Source organism: Nicotiana attenuata, chromosome 2, assembly GCF_001879085.1.
Source record: "Nicotiana attenuata strain UT chromosome 2, NIATTr2, whole genome shotgun sequence".
In the NCBI taxonomy this organism is placed as follows: Eukaryota; Viridiplantae; Streptophyta; class Magnoliopsida; order Solanales; family Solanaceae; genus Nicotiana; species Nicotiana attenuata.
The window spans coordinates 74,945,048-74,960,214 of NC_031990.1; the positions used below are offsets into that span (position 1 = coordinate 74,945,048).

The 15,167-nt window shown below is 34.6% G+C and overlaps 2 protein-coding genes across 2 annotated transcripts in view; both read right to left on the reverse strand.

Annotated features, from left to right (window-relative positions):
- LOC109212809 (paladin) overlaps nucleotides 1–15,167 on the reverse strand; it is a 40,671-nt gene that overhangs the window by 23,603 nt on the left and 1,901 nt on the right. Inside the window, exons 2-6 of the mRNA XM_019376496.1 lie at nucleotides 14,546–14,677; nucleotides 13,449–13,520; nucleotides 12,148–12,218; nucleotides 11,935–12,034; nucleotides 11,742–11,840 (exon numbers count right to left, since the gene is read on the reverse strand). Coding sequence (XP_019232041.1) covers nucleotides 11,742–11,840; nucleotides 11,935–12,034; nucleotides 12,148–12,218; nucleotides 13,449–13,520; nucleotides 14,546–14,677 — 474 coding nt within the window. The remainder of the gene's footprint in view (nucleotides 1–11,741; nucleotides 11,841–11,934; nucleotides 12,035–12,147; nucleotides 12,219–13,448; nucleotides 13,521–14,545; nucleotides 14,678–15,167) is intronic.
- Nucleotides 1,869–7,976, reverse strand: LOC109212818 (serine carboxypeptidase-like 20). The gene is made up of 14 exons (XM_019376506.1): nucleotides 7,624–7,976; nucleotides 7,360–7,505; nucleotides 6,600–6,676; nucleotides 6,388–6,510; nucleotides 6,084–6,186; nucleotides 5,956–5,993; nucleotides 5,779–5,880; nucleotides 5,569–5,649; nucleotides 5,230–5,472; nucleotides 4,608–4,673; nucleotides 4,384–4,505; nucleotides 2,565–2,678; nucleotides 2,423–2,468; nucleotides 1,869–2,151 (listed from the first exon to the last, which is right to left on the reverse strand). The coding sequence occupies exons 1-14, from the start codon at nucleotides 7,776–7,778 to the stop codon at nucleotides 2,068–2,070; spliced, it is 1,500 nt and encodes a 499-aa protein (XP_019232051.1). The 5' UTR covers nucleotides 7,779–7,976; the 3' UTR covers nucleotides 1,869–2,067.

The following is a 15,167-nucleotide window of genomic DNA, read 5'->3' on the forward strand; positions in this document are numbered from 1 at the left end:
AATAGGAGGAGGAAAAAATATAAACTTAGAGAGTGAATCTAATTACCTTGAAGAAAAGCATCCAACGTTAAGGTATATATCACGCCCACAATACAAATGAGATAGCATGAATTATCAAAAGCTAGCAAATATTGAGTAAGAAGCAATTATGGGACTCAAAAGTATAAACATTAAAAATGTAGGCATACTTTTGTAGATGAGGAAATGGGTCCATTTGCCAAAACAATATGCTGCAGAATTTTTCAAAGCACATTTGAAGCTAAAATGGATGGATCACATCTTGATAGCACATGAGGCTTAAGTATTGTCTTTTTATCTCCTACCTTTGATGCATTAAAACACATTAATAAAAATTAATTATAGGGAAGGGGAGAAGAACCATAACGTTTACAGAATTGAATGTACACATTTAGGCTTTTAAATATAAGCTAAACTAATAGAATGGAGAAGAAAAATAATCAAAAAACCAGAAAAAAGATAAATATGAAAGCTGCCCAAATAAGGATGCCAGCTTTATATATATATATATATATATATATATATATATATATATTGATTGATTGATTAACCTATGTTTAATGTAGATGCTGCAGTTAGTTTATAACTGATCTAACATCTAAATGTATAGATACTTCTTAGTTCTTATACAATAGGGGACCTTTTGCAAATACCCACCCACCACAAATTAGTTACCCGTCTCTATTAGGGGCGGATTTAGGGGGAGGAAGGGGGTTCACCCGAACCTCCTTCGCCGAAAAATTATACTATATATATAAGACAAAATCTATATTTTACCTCTATATATTATGTTTTGAATCCCTTTGGCATAGCCAAAAGCATACCTTAGTGGTCAAGGGGGTTCAAAACTTTTGTAAGGTTATTGGTTCAATTCCCACTAGCTATAAATTTTTAACTTTTTTTCTTTTTTGAACTCTCTTAGTGGAGATCCTGCCTCCGCCACTGGTCCCTACCCATAAAGTTTTTCCCCTACCCAATTTTTTTTCAATGCCCAGCCCTTCCAACCAAATAGTCAAACTAAGCTACCAAATGCCCGGCCCTTAAAGGGGAGCCTTGGCGTAACTGGTAAAGTTGCTGCCATGTGACTAGGAGGTCACGGGTTCGAGCCGCGGAAACAGTTGGCCTTTTGCAGAAATGCAGGGTAAGGCTGCGTACGATAGACCCTTGTGGTCCGACCCTTCCCCGGACCCCGCGCATAGCGGGAACTTAGTGCACCGGGTTGCCCTTTTTTAAGCTACTAAAACCAAGCCAAGCCAAGTCAATTCATGCCAAGTCAAGTCAGACCAAACCAAATCAAGCCAAGCACTCAATCCAAATCAAGCTATGTTAAGCCAAATGTGTAAGAAAAGTGAGATGGGTAGATAAGTTGGTAATTAGTTTTAATTGGGTAGGTATATATTGTAACTAGTTTTCAAATAGGTAGAGAAGGGTAATTTGTTTAAGCTCAATAGGTATTTTGTATAAATTGCTCTTTTTTTAAAACATAAGCTCAGAGATAATTAAAGTTAAATAAATTCTTGATTGCATCATTAGACTAAGAAACAAAGATTACCCTGTGAAGTGTCGTTGCTCAAACTAAAAAAATCCATTTTGTTGGGTTCTTTTCACCTTCAGCATGCGTCAAAAATTCTTTACATTCGGTAGCCGAAAAGGTATATAAAATTTGTATATAACATACAAAATGCATATATACAAAAAATATACAATTTTCGGCTATTATTTTGAAAACAGCTATACAATATCATTTGCCCTTTATTATTTTATTCCGATATGAGTTTTGTTTCATATAGTTTGTTTAAAACACCAGTACAACAGTTTAGGAAACGAATTTGCATGGAAAGATGACGAAATTATGCTGAATAATGGAGAAATTGTCATTTCTTATTGCAGGTTTGAGATTTATCCATCTTTAAATACATGGTAAAAATCCAATACTCTTTTCCCTTCTTTTCTTTATAGAAAATTCTCCCATTATGCACAGGAAAAAGAAAAATTCTCCTGTATCTCTGAAACAATTGGACTTAATGTCTATTTCATAAATTCTTAAAATCATATGTTCTTGCCCTCTAGCCAGCGCGCGTAGAACGCCAAGGCCTCTCGTGGTTTGTACTCTGGCACGGTATGTCCAGCTCCCTGAAAATTTCGGAAATTAATTAAATCAAAGAAAGAAGGGGAGTCTTGGCGGCGTAAAGTTACTGCCATGTGACCAGGAGATCATGAGTTCGAGCCGTGGAAACAACCTCATGCAGAAATGCAAGGTAAGGCTGCGTACAATAGACCCTTGTGGTCTAGTCCTTCCCCGGACACCGTGCATAGCGAGAACGTAGTGCACTGGGCTGTCCCTTTTTTTAATTAAATCAAAGAAAAAAAATAGAAAATGAAAAATTTCTTGATATGAACATACCTTAATAGTTAGAAAAATGAGGTTGTTGTCATAACCTTTTATGTAACTGCACAAAAAGTTTAAGCATTAAAAATGTTTTTTTTTTTCACAAATGCAATACATTAGAAAAGTTAAACATAGAAGATGAAGATACAAGACTTACCCTGCTACTTGTTCATTCACATACCAAGGCCTCCATTCATCCACAATCTTATATCCAAGTGATCTTGTCCATTTTTCTGAACCGGTGAATGGTACACACATATCGTGATCCCCACTGCAAGAAGTAAAAAGAAAAAAATGAATATAATCGTTCGATTATAGCATCAAAAATGATCTTGGATGATTTGCATCCGAAGGTTCCTTGTTTAGTAGAACGAAAGTAGTTCTACTATTAAGATGTTTAATATTAAGAAAAACTATTCAGTGTTCGAATGGGCGTTATGGCAAAGAACAAGAAAAAAACTAAAGGAGAAATTTGTCCAGTAATAACAAGGGTGCCTCCACAGGTTGACATCCGATCCAACCTAGTAGTAAGCAATCTGCCAAAAGCAACTAAAATATTCCTTGGTGAATCGGGGCAGAACTTGAACTACGTACATACATACTTTTAAAAAAAGGTAAAGCCAATAGACATAAAAAACTGGTGCTATTGTGGCTACACCTCCCGCTTTGTTGGATATACTAAGAAGAATGGCATGGATCAGTAGGAATTACCATTCTGGCACAATATGAGGCGGGGTGGACGTCGGATTATTTCAGGTCCAGGGTCACTAACATGTACCTTATGCAGCCTAGGATCTCCGGCTTTCAGTTTTTTACAGTCAATGCAGTAATCAACTAAGTTGCTTGGACTTGGGTGCGGGTATCCAATACCGGATCCGAGTATCGGATTCGGGAAAATCTAAATTTTAAGATTCGGGTGCGGATCCGGATATGGATACTGGTGCGGAGATTCGGCTAATAAAAAATAGAACTATAAAAATATTGTAAATTTTGAGAGATATTATGTGAAAAACTTACATGAATATTGTAGAATTCAATCTTTCATTCTCCAAGGTGGACATTATTCTTTCATTCTCCTAAATCTGTTTTATTTTTGATTTTGAGAAATCAAAATCTCAATTTTTCTCCCAAATTTGTCGATGGACTCCGGTCAAAGTGTCCGAAGTCAGTTGACCGTATCCGGAACGTATCCCGCTCCCGCTCCCGTCCCGATCTCATATCGAGACGGGGACGGCATCAAAATCGAAGAGTCCGTGCAACTTAGGTAATCAATACTATTCATTCCGTTAGAGCAAAGGCATGAAGTGAAGGAGGCCGCTAACACAACAAGTCCAATGTAATCCCACAAGTGGGGTCTGGGGAGGGTGGTGTGCACGCAGACCTTACCCCTACTTCAAGAAGGTAGAGAGGTTGTTTCCGATAGACCCTCAGCTCAATGCGTTAATCAGATATCTCAAAATATCAAAACACATTTTCTTTGGATATCGTAAAACAGTCTTTGAATAGTCAGTAAATTTTGCACAAGGTTACCAACACCTAGTGTGTATTTGATAAATCATAGTATAAGATTTTAAGGACATCTTAAAATCATAAATCATAAACACATAAAAGGGCATTCAGATAGTTTGCAAACTGCTAGAGAGGAATGCAGAATCTGCAATCAGTAATAAACTATCTTGGAACAAAAACAGCACAGTTATAACCTGTAAAGGCAAAAGAAAATCCCCAGTAAAGTGATCCAAGATAGGCGCTAAAAAGTCCATATGTATCACCTTCATCACATATAAACCAGAAACTAATTTGATACTCTCCCCATCTCGTTTTATATAATGGTATTTGAGGTGTTTAAGATGCTGGCTTGACTTACATACTGTCACATACTATGTATCACCTTCATCGCAGTAATACACGAGAAATTCAAAAAGGATAGAAAAATGCATAAAAAGAAGCCAAAGGGACTTTGTAATTTATTAAACCTGTATATGAGTGCTCGATATCCCCGAGCTGTGAGATTTTTGTGATACTTAATCATGCTTCCGGAATCATGAATTAGATGTATTTTGCCTGTGCATAACTCCCAGGGACCTGTGACAGTTGTCTGTTGTACCAGTAACACTAAATCATATAACTCCAAAAAATATCTCTGGAAATAGGTAAATCGCCATCTTTAAAGCAAGTACAGATGAGAAAATAGTCTTACTTCTTTGGCATGAATTGCTTTACGAATTTCTTCATTGTTGAGCCATGCAGTAGCAACATGATCATCCTGCATATTTCATCTCAGATTATGTGACTGAATCAAGACATGAATTCCTCAAAGAGGGAATAAAATAAGTGTAAAAAAACTTAAAATTTACATCATCGGAACATCCAAGTTCATTCAAGATTAACAGAAAGGTTACCATGCCTACCTCTTCTTGAGCTAAATTTGTCTGAGCTTACTCATTTAGTGTTGAAGTTCATGCTGTTCATTGGAAAATGACAAAATAGCCGAACAGCTTGAACCACGAAAAGCCCATAAAGCTATACTTTTCCACTCATCAATTGATAATAGCCATTTTTAACACAGCGAATATGCATAAAAAGCTTATTGACACTCATATAAGGCTATTAACTGTATACAACAGAAACTCTCAGAAGACAGTGTAAATTCAAATTATTAGACCCTTCGGCATATAGTAAGCAAATCATTACTATCTATTACTACTAACAGCTTTCCAGGGCCACTCTGACTATTTATGCTGTGACATTACAGTTTTTAAATTAGCCTCTATCTAGAATTTTGTTGAAATTTTGGATATGAGAGTATTTTGTTGTCTTACAGTGCAAGGGACGTGGACGCCATTGAGAATCTCCGGCCAAGTTGGGACATGTCCCTCTCTTACTGGAGCTCTAAAAGGCCATGCGCGACCAAACATTCTTTTTCTGACAGGAAGAGGCCTTTCTGTCTCACCTAGTTTACGAAAGCTCATTGGCAATCTTGAGTTAACAGTGGAAATTACACTAGAATCTTTACTGTGGTAACACGGTTCTAAAATGTCATACAAGTTTAGATCCACAATATCCTGCAATATGTGAGGAAGGTGAATTTGGGTCAATAAAACAGTGCAATGAATTGAGTTGTCGACAAAATGAATCAAGAATGACAGAAAATATCTTGCCTGATCAACTTGGTATAGCTTGTCTGAACAATTATTACTCGCTGGTTCATAGAAATTTCCGTTACATAGAGTAGTAACTTCCTGAGCATGAAAATTAATAATCAGAAACCAGTTGCTAATAGACAAAGAGGCGACGATTATGTTTTTACAGATAATTCAGAAGTCAAATGATCCAAGCACTTAAAAAATTAATCAAGAAGAAGCAAATACCTCAAACAATTCATCTGAAATGAGGCCCATACCATGTGCAAACGGAACAAGAGCATTACCGTCTATTATGTCATCTGTCACGCCATTTCCCACCATGTAACCCTGTGCAACACAACATAAAGAGTTTACAGCCCAAACAACAAGTTATAACACGCGAAATCTTGAAATGATATATACCTTAAAGTTGATAACAGGCATTACTCCAGCATCAATACCTAAAAACCATAATTAGCAGCAGAAGGTTAGTTTACTTAGCTCCCCCGCCCACGACCAACCAATACATGTTCATTTAGTATCCAGATTACCTTTTGCTACTTCATAAGACAGAGTTGGCACATATATTCCAGCATAAGACTCTCCAGATATGTAGAATGGGTTCTTGAGAAACTCCGGGTAGATCTCAAACCACTAGCGATAACATCATTTAGTAGAACCATGAATGAGTTTAGAACGATAAAGAAAATAAACGAATAGTATTATTAGTAAAAACTATCAAACTTAGAACTCCCCTATGTGAGCTGCTCAAGTTTCAGGTCCCAAGACCGGAAGAAAAGAGTATTGCGATAGGTTGATAGCCAGCGTAAAACTAGCCAGTTTCTGTAATGTTACCTTGAGGAGAAACGAGTGAGTATCAGATGCAGTCTTTAAGTCTCCTGTCTTGTAGTCAGATTCATTTCCCGAGTAAGAAAACCCAACGCCAACAGGAGAGTCCAGATATATTACACTGGAAACCTGGAAAAATCAAATCTTTTCCTTATATACATAATGTGTGCCTAATGAATGCAAGCATATGAACAAGTAGAATTAACACAAATAATAACCTTGGACCAACTGTATGGATTATTATGCAGAATTGGCAGGCTCTCACTTGTCTTTCCCAACTCAAAATTAAAAGGTCCTGCAATGTAAAGCAATATCCTTACTTATTATAGAAAGCAAAAAATATAATGAATGAAATCCTTTAATTTGCTTATGATAAATGAGAATTAGCAACTGCATCTCCATGGATCTTTTAATTTGTCCAACTATATGATCCCAATTCTCACAAGTATGAACTACATTTGCAACTAATATTCTTTACTTGAGCTAGTTAAAAGAATTTTCAAATCTGTCAAAGAAAAAGTCAACAATTTTATGACAATGTCAGAGTCTATCAAACACGCAGTTTTAGTTGACGCCAGGATTTTTGGGTTCTAAATCTAAAATTTGTACATATATTTAATGAACTTTTTAACACAAATACACTGTTTGAGCAAAAGTTATTGGGTTCGGCCGAACTCGCATACATGATTCTAGCTCCGCCCCTGCCTATTATCTAGGTAAAAGATTAAAAAGAGTTCTAACTACTATACATTGACCGTGTAAAAAAGCTTTTACACAATCAAATCGCCTAAAAGATAACTACATATAATCTCGTCCATAAAAAGTGGGACTAATAACCTAAAGAATAAGGCAAGTTATCGGCTACAACAAGCGAAAATACACTGATAATGTAAAAATTCTTTACCCTAAAAATTAAGCAAACACATTATTACTACCTCATTCTTAAATTTGCAACAATAGTAGAAGTAGAGTTCATACCATGCTCATAAACAAAGCCATCAAAACTTGAACAGCCAGGTCCACCATTGAGCCAAAGAACAACTGGATCTTTTGTTGGATCTTTCTCAGACTCAACAAAATAATAAAACAATTTCTTGCCATGATTTTCATCTATAGTAACATATCTGAAAAGTGAAAACCCATTTGAAAAAAAAATATTCAGACTAAATACATAAATCAACATAATACAAGCAAAAGTTCAGATTTTTTTTAAAAAAAAAAAAAAAGAAAAGAAATACAAACCCAGCATAATGCTTTGACTGGAAAGTGCCATTGAAACCAGGAATTTGAGTTATTAATGCATTTTCAGGTTCTCCTTCTATTACCAGAAATAAAAATGCCAAGAAACTTAACAGTAATATATTATAGTGTAAAAAATAAGAGATTTTTGTTGCCATGTTTGGTATGAGAAAGCTAAAGAAAAGTGTTTGATGTTTCCTCAAAACAACACAAAATGATGGGTTTTATACAATGATAAAATGTAGTGTATAATCATAACTACTTGATCGATTTGATCCTTTCATTGCTTATAAGGTAAGATTAGGAGAGAGTGACAGAAGATAAGGTGTACTCTTTTACTTTTCAATATATAGTAAAGTCAGTTTATATAGGCAATTAGTTATTATCTGATTGTTATATAGTTCAATGGTTTTTAATACTAAATTGGTAGTACTGAAAATAATTGAAGTCAGTCTTTTGCTTGTTGGTATGAATTTATTAATGCAAGATACTTTGATATTCAATCAAAAGAAATATTTGTTTTATGGTATACTAGAACATTGAAAAGCTCACATGTATGATAAAATAGGGTGGCCTGGTGCACAAAGTATCTTGTATTTACGCAGGATTCGAGAAAGGGTCGGACCCTAAAGGGTGTGACGTAGACAGTCTACCCTAATACAAGTGTTAATGGTTGCTTCCACGACTCAAACTCGTGACCTATAAGTCACATAGAGACAACTTCACCGTTGCTAGAACTGGCTCCCTTCAAAAAAGCTCACATGTATGATCTTTTTTGTAAAGAAAAAAAAGCTCATTTTGCTCTTTAGATTATAAACTTATTGGAAGTCTAATAAAGGGGTGACTGTACATACAACATCAATGAGTTTCTTTTTATTGTTTTTTTCTTCTGTAACAATTCCACTAAGCAAAATATTTTGAAGTTCATGATATTCAGCTTAGTCAGCTAAATTGTAGTATGTGTCATGTATAATGCATTATAGTCAATTGGTTATGTTTATGTCTCAAGAAGACACTTAATTGTCAAATTGTCAGAATGTAAATCACATTGGTAATGATTTTGGTGAAAAAATAATTGATGTACTATGATTTATTCATGTGCTTGTTATGTAATTTTAGTTTCATATTATTTGTCTTTTATACCCCTTTTGAAAAAAGAATCTAATAATCTTAATGATAAGAGTATTAGTACAAATTAGCATTTATATTATATTAAACTTCTTATTTAGTTAATACTCTACTAGTTAAAACATTAATTATATACCGCGAGAAAGTATTAAGTGACTTTTCGTTTTTTAAATTTTAAATACTTAAAAACAAAATTGAAATTATGTCACATATTAAACAAATTTATTTGACACAATAATTGGAGTTATAGAGTAGAAAGGCACCTCAAGTAATGACAATTTGTCACTAGCAAGATTCATAACAACAATATCCGCACATAACAACCCAAACACGAGAATATGTTTTTATAGTGTAAAAATGACACTATATAGTCGCTGTAAAAATAATAGTCGAAAATATATATAAAATTTGTATATTTTATATATATATATATATATATATATATATATATATATATATATATATAAAAAGTATACACTTTTCGGCAACCAAATATAAATAATTTCTGACGATGGCTAAAAATAATAATACCCCAAAAACATTCTACTTTAAACAAATCAAAGGACCATAAGTTATTACACGATGTGACGTTTGTTTGTTTGAATAATTAAAATCTATTGATGACGATTTTTCCATAACAACTTTTGTACTATTAGTATTGGTACTTAGAATTAACCATTTGCATTTTAGTATTAATTAATCATAAATTCACATTAACAAATCTCATCTTTCTACTTTTGTCTCCTGTTTTGAAGTTCAACTTGGACAAAAAACCTGAACCTTCTCACGCTGTAGGACCATTATGATGGAAACAAAAGAGGAAATAAAAATAGTAATCATTTCACCAACCACTTTGTCTAATTTTACTACTATTATTTAATTTTTCTCCCTTTTTTCCAAATTAAATTCACGTTTATCTGTTTTTCGAGCTCGATCTTGAATAATCATTATGGAAGAAATATGTTTTTTAAACTATAACCATTTGACAAAAAATAAATTACACTGCACGTCCCCTAATTGGGACTGGTTTTGACGAAACGTCCCCGTTTTTTATCGGTCTTAACAACTACAGAGTATTTTGGAAAAAACTCAAAACTATTCAGATTTACAACTGATAATTGAAAATTAGTCACAGTTTCAGAAGTAATCGAAATTTAGCCAATTTTTCGTGTAAAAATAAAATCTGAAGAAAAACACCCTTAAAAATTCGGAAAAATTCCAGCAATATACTGGAGTTCGAATTTTTTACGTATGAGATTCCATCATAATATGCTTGAATTTTATAATGTTCTGGAGGCCAACATAATATGCTGGAAGTTTATACGCAGGAGCTCGTAATCCAGCATAATATGCTGGAACTTTCCGACCTCCACATTAAACAGTGTTATTTTTCAATAATTCAATAAATACTAAGTATTTTTCAATTATCAATCCGGAAACTGGCTTTCACGAGTATTCTCTGTTCCAACTCCCCATACTTGAGTAAATCCAAAATATCCCCAAAAGATTTGTAGTCGTGAATAACGTGTATATTTGGTTGATGAATCTCATTGATTGACTTAGCTTGCACATTAATCCACGTGTCAAATACAAATTGGTCCAATAGATAAGAAAGTGGATATGGGGAGTAGGTATGGCACAACAGAAAGATGATGTAGAAGCCACCAATTGGGATATCCCATAAAAAATAAAAATAAAAAACAAAAATAAACAGGAGATAAATTTTTTTATTTATATATTTCAATATTCAGTATTTCTTGTGCCGAGAATCTATTGGAAACAATTTCTTTACCTTTACAAGATAGAGATAAAGCTGCATACATATTATCTTTTTTCAGACCCTACTTGTGGGATTACCCTAAGATTGTTGTCGTAGTATTTGGCAAAATACATAGTTTACCCATCAACCTTGCAGCGAAATCCCTGTTACACACCTCTCTTTCACGGGAAACCTTTTACACACTCAACCTTTCAAAAGTGTGTCTAAGACACACCACTTTTGTGCTTGACCAATTTTTTAGATAACGTGAAATTCACGCCCTAACAGGTCGCGACACGTGTCATTGACTTTAAAAAGGAAAAAAAATATGAGAAATTAAAATTAAAATCCATCTTCTTCATTTTTCCATTTTCTATCTTAAGCATCATTGTTGCTACCACCATGGTTGTTTGTGAGAAAGTTTCCAACAATACCAAATTCAACTACACTATCTAAACAACTAGCCAAAATAATCGAGCAATAAATTGAGTTCAATAACCCAATAATCAACAAGACCCAATTGAATTTTCAAGCTTTTTTCGATACCCCAACAATGGTGGATTCTAGATTTTTTCCCCAAACCTTCAATACTAATGTTAAGGCTTTTAAATCTATCACAAATAAATAATGTTCACAATATTTGGACAATAAACCAACAAAATCCGCTCAATTTTAGATCTAAAATCGATATTTTCTTTTAAAATTCTTTTTGGTGGAAGAAAATGAGGGGGAGGGTGGGGAGGCAGAAGACCAGAGGGAGGGGAGGGGGTTCCTGTGGGGAGGAGAGACAAAAAATAGGATTTTTTATGGGTTTCACGCGCTTTTTTTGTGTGTAAACACGCAAGTGCTATCTGGTCAAAAGTAGTGTGTCTTAGACGCACTTTTGAAAGGTTGAGTGTGTAAAAGGTTTCCCGTGAAAGAGAGGTGTGTAACAGGGATTTCGCTGCAAGGTTGATGGGTAAACTATGTATTTTGCCAAAAAAAAAAAGTTAAACACCCATGTCAATATACATAAAAGACGTCAACTTGACGAGTTAAGACAGTCGCGATGCTGTAATAGAAATTTATTCCTAACATATCAGATGCATGAAATTATGTTCTAATGTAACCCTGACCAAAATAATAAAAACCTAAGCAAAAAGAACCTCCCATGCCTTTCGTGATGACAAGAGATGTATCTTCGACATAAAAATGGGATTCAAAGCCAAAGCCGAGTAGAAATACAAATACTCACAAGAATATCAAAATCCAGCTCTTTGGGTGACTTTTCGTCAGTAATAGGAACACGCTCGTAGTCGACAAGGTACTCTTGTGCTTGCAGTTCCTCATACACCTAACTTAGAGGGAGAGGTTCAAAATGAAAATGAGCAATCAGTACAATCTTTTCTGACGTCAACTTCAATAAAGCTTTCCTAAACTCATGAAACCTGTAAGGGTGTTTTCACAGAATCAGATGTTACTGGTTCCCATTGATCCACCATCTGACCATCAGGAAGCTCATCAGTTACTAGGATCTTATTTCCGTATCTGTTTTTCATCAAGTGATTCACATAAAATTTGCAATATGTGAGCACCATCATGACATTTAGTGAAAACCTAGATATTCATTCAAGAACAATAAAATTAGAGCAAACAATAACCTTGCAGCTTCTAGCAGAACATCTTCTTTCAAGCGATCCTCCATTTGCTCCACCCTTTTCCTATTAATTCCCTATTTAATAAAAAATCTAACGTCATATCAAGAAGAATATCAACAGATAGATTAGGAAAAGATATGCAGTTAGAAACTTGTATTAGAACCCAATAAATGCCAGAAATAAAAAGTTGTAAGTATACACAAGAATGAGTGTGAACCAATATGCATTGGCAGAAGAAAAGGTTTTACCCAAATAAGAAGCATTAGGATCCTGCTGTGATAAGGTCCCACGGTAGTTATGCAATCAGACTTCCCATCCATTCTTTTTTTTTTTGGATCAAGTAATAATTTTATTAAAAAATTGGGCTTAGAAAATCCGTATACAAGGGGAATACCCTAGAAAAGTAGAAAACCTACAAAAAGATATGGTTTACTACGAATGACACCCAATCTTCTATACATAAAGGAACCTCATGGGTGCACCAAAAAGAACAGAGTTTCATGCACGTCAGCCGGCTTTGATGAAATGCATATTCAATGTTCAAAATGTGCATTTATTTTCTATTATTGGGATCCTCCCATACTGCCACTATTTTAAAAACGTTATCTATTCAAAATGGGCACTTTAAAACTTTAAGATACACATTTACTCAAAATATTATTCTAAATATTGAATACTTGGTTCATGAACCATTATGCATGCACATATTTTAATCAGGTTATTTACTTGGTTATTCATACTGCAAGCAAGCTATAAAAGGATAGATACAAATATATAGGGGGTATCTGGAGTCACAAGGCGTGCCGGGAAGTAGGAAAATACCATTCTGCTGTTTTCGGGGAACATTCTTGCTGGCGTGTTGGGAAGTAGGAAGGTTAGTCTTTGGCATGATTTTTGGCCTCGGTCACCCAAGTATTAAGGGCTATACTATCCTAAAGAAGGTAAATAGTTTGTCTGTACGTCCAGTATATTTTTGTAATATGTTTATTATTATATTACTAACTTTTTGTAAACTTCTGAAAGGAAGATGCCCACCAAGTGCTAGACAAAAGTCCTACAACCAATGCTGCATCTGAGAGCAAAAAGTAAAAGAAATACATGTATCTTATGATATCTCATTGATGTCATGATCAGAAGTGTTTAACTTGTGAGTGTGGGTACGTGATGGCATGTTATTTTGATAAATCCTGAAAAAGTGTGCATCGTCCTGATTCCAGGAGATTACAATATGATCATGTGATAATATAAAATAAAATCAGTAAGAATATGTCAAAATGACAAATAAATCCCTAACCATGACGCACCGTATACTCGAGATTTGAGAAAGGCCTTTCTACTTCACGCAAGACAAACGGGCGTCCATTTATATATATCACCTGTTACATGTTTAGAAAGGAAACAATCATGATAAAGTTTTCCAGAATTAAATCTTGCAGCATCTTGATCGAAAAGTTCATGTCCAGAAAGAAACACAGATATCACTACACGTGTTTTATCTAGTTCCGCATTAGAGAGATCAGGAATACCAATGTATATATCAATTCTCAGCTTTGATCAGTTTCATATTTTCTTTTCCACATGATCACTCACTCAAGAATACTAACACAGACATTTGCACCTTCAGATACTTCATAAAGATGGATATTAATTGTAGCATCTTAGGTAATCAATCAGAACTTACCTTCAGTCAGCGCACAATCTTATCACAAAGAAGTTTGCTATTATCTAACCAAGTCCAATAGAAATCGAAAATCCATGGGCTATCTAAAGAGAGGTAAAAGATTATCTTGTGTCTTGGTGTCTCCACCTTTCATAGAACTTATTTACTAATTCAACCTAATGCATGAAAGAGAAAAAATGTAGAATAGAGAAGTGCCTATACTCTTTTGAATGGATCCTGTATACAAGGAAAGGCTCTCATCAACTTCCCTCCCCCCACCCACCCCCCAAAAAAAAGGAAAAGGATGCAGCAGAAGAAGAGAGAGAGAGAGAGAGAGAGAGAGAGAGAGAGATGATGGTCTTTTGTTTAATCGAAATGGTGCAATGAAATTTGTGCACCGGAAGGGCTCAACGAGCAACATAAATAAAAATTTTGGAACATGGAACTATATGCTGTATGATGTGTTGAATGCAAATAATGAGATTTAAAGGTGCAACGCATCATAAAAAACCAAAAAAAAAAAAAAAGGGTGCAACACATCATGCAAACAATGTCTACAAGATTACTCACTATGATTAATTCATCAAAAGAATCTATTAGAAGTCCTAGAAATTTGTTTACAAAACTGTACTGCAGTTATTGATGAAATAATAGCCATTTATAGGAAAGCATTACAATAAAACTGAAGTGCAGAAGAAATTCAGTGACATGCATATACCAAAAGTAATGAAGCACTATTACCGGTTCCTCACGGAGATTAATCCAGAGAAAGTGAGTTTTCTTCCCACTCAGTTGAGCTCCAATATGGTCGAGAACATTTTGAATACCTTCAACCGTTGGAATAGCAACACCATGAACATGCGAAGAGCCGGCCTAAAGAGAATAGTTTAGTCAGGGAGTGCAACACATTAAATGACCAACATAACCATCCAAGAGCTATACGATATAAACCATAGCAAATGCAAAGGAATCACTTTGATGCCCATGACCATGAGTATAACAGTTGCTTTGATTGCCCGCCAAAACAACAATGCTATATAATGTGGATTAACAATAGCTTAAACAAGTTGGACATTAGTATGAAGTTCAAGAATATGGCCCCCATTAATCGTCATTTTTTATACCATATATTATATATTCTTCCTCTCTATTGCAACCATCAGTCTTTCCACTGTAGCAATACAAGAGTATCGTTCTCAAGAAGAGTCATCCAACTAGCTATACAAGTCAATATCCTATGTCTTCCAAAGGTAACAAAAAGATAATAATATATCTTTCGTTTGAGACAATATATTCTGAATTCTCCAGAAGCTCCTCTATTTCTTCACGTTATAATGATCTATATGATTTTCCTTATCCTTCT

Excerpts from the sequence above, each read along its gene's own strand:
- LOC109212818 (XM_019376506.1), bottom strand. The coding sequence starts at position 7,778 with ATGGCAACAAAAATCTCTTATTTTTTACACTATAATATATTACTGTTA. Across the intron at positions 5,881-5,955 it reads TGCCTGTTATCAACTTTAAG|GGTTACATGGTGGGAAATGG; the intron begins GTATATATCATT and ends TGTGTTGCACAG. Across the intron at positions 2,152-2,422 it reads TCATTTTTCTAACTATTAAG|GGAGCTGGACATACCGTGCC; the intron begins GTATGTTCATAT and ends CGAAATTTTCAG.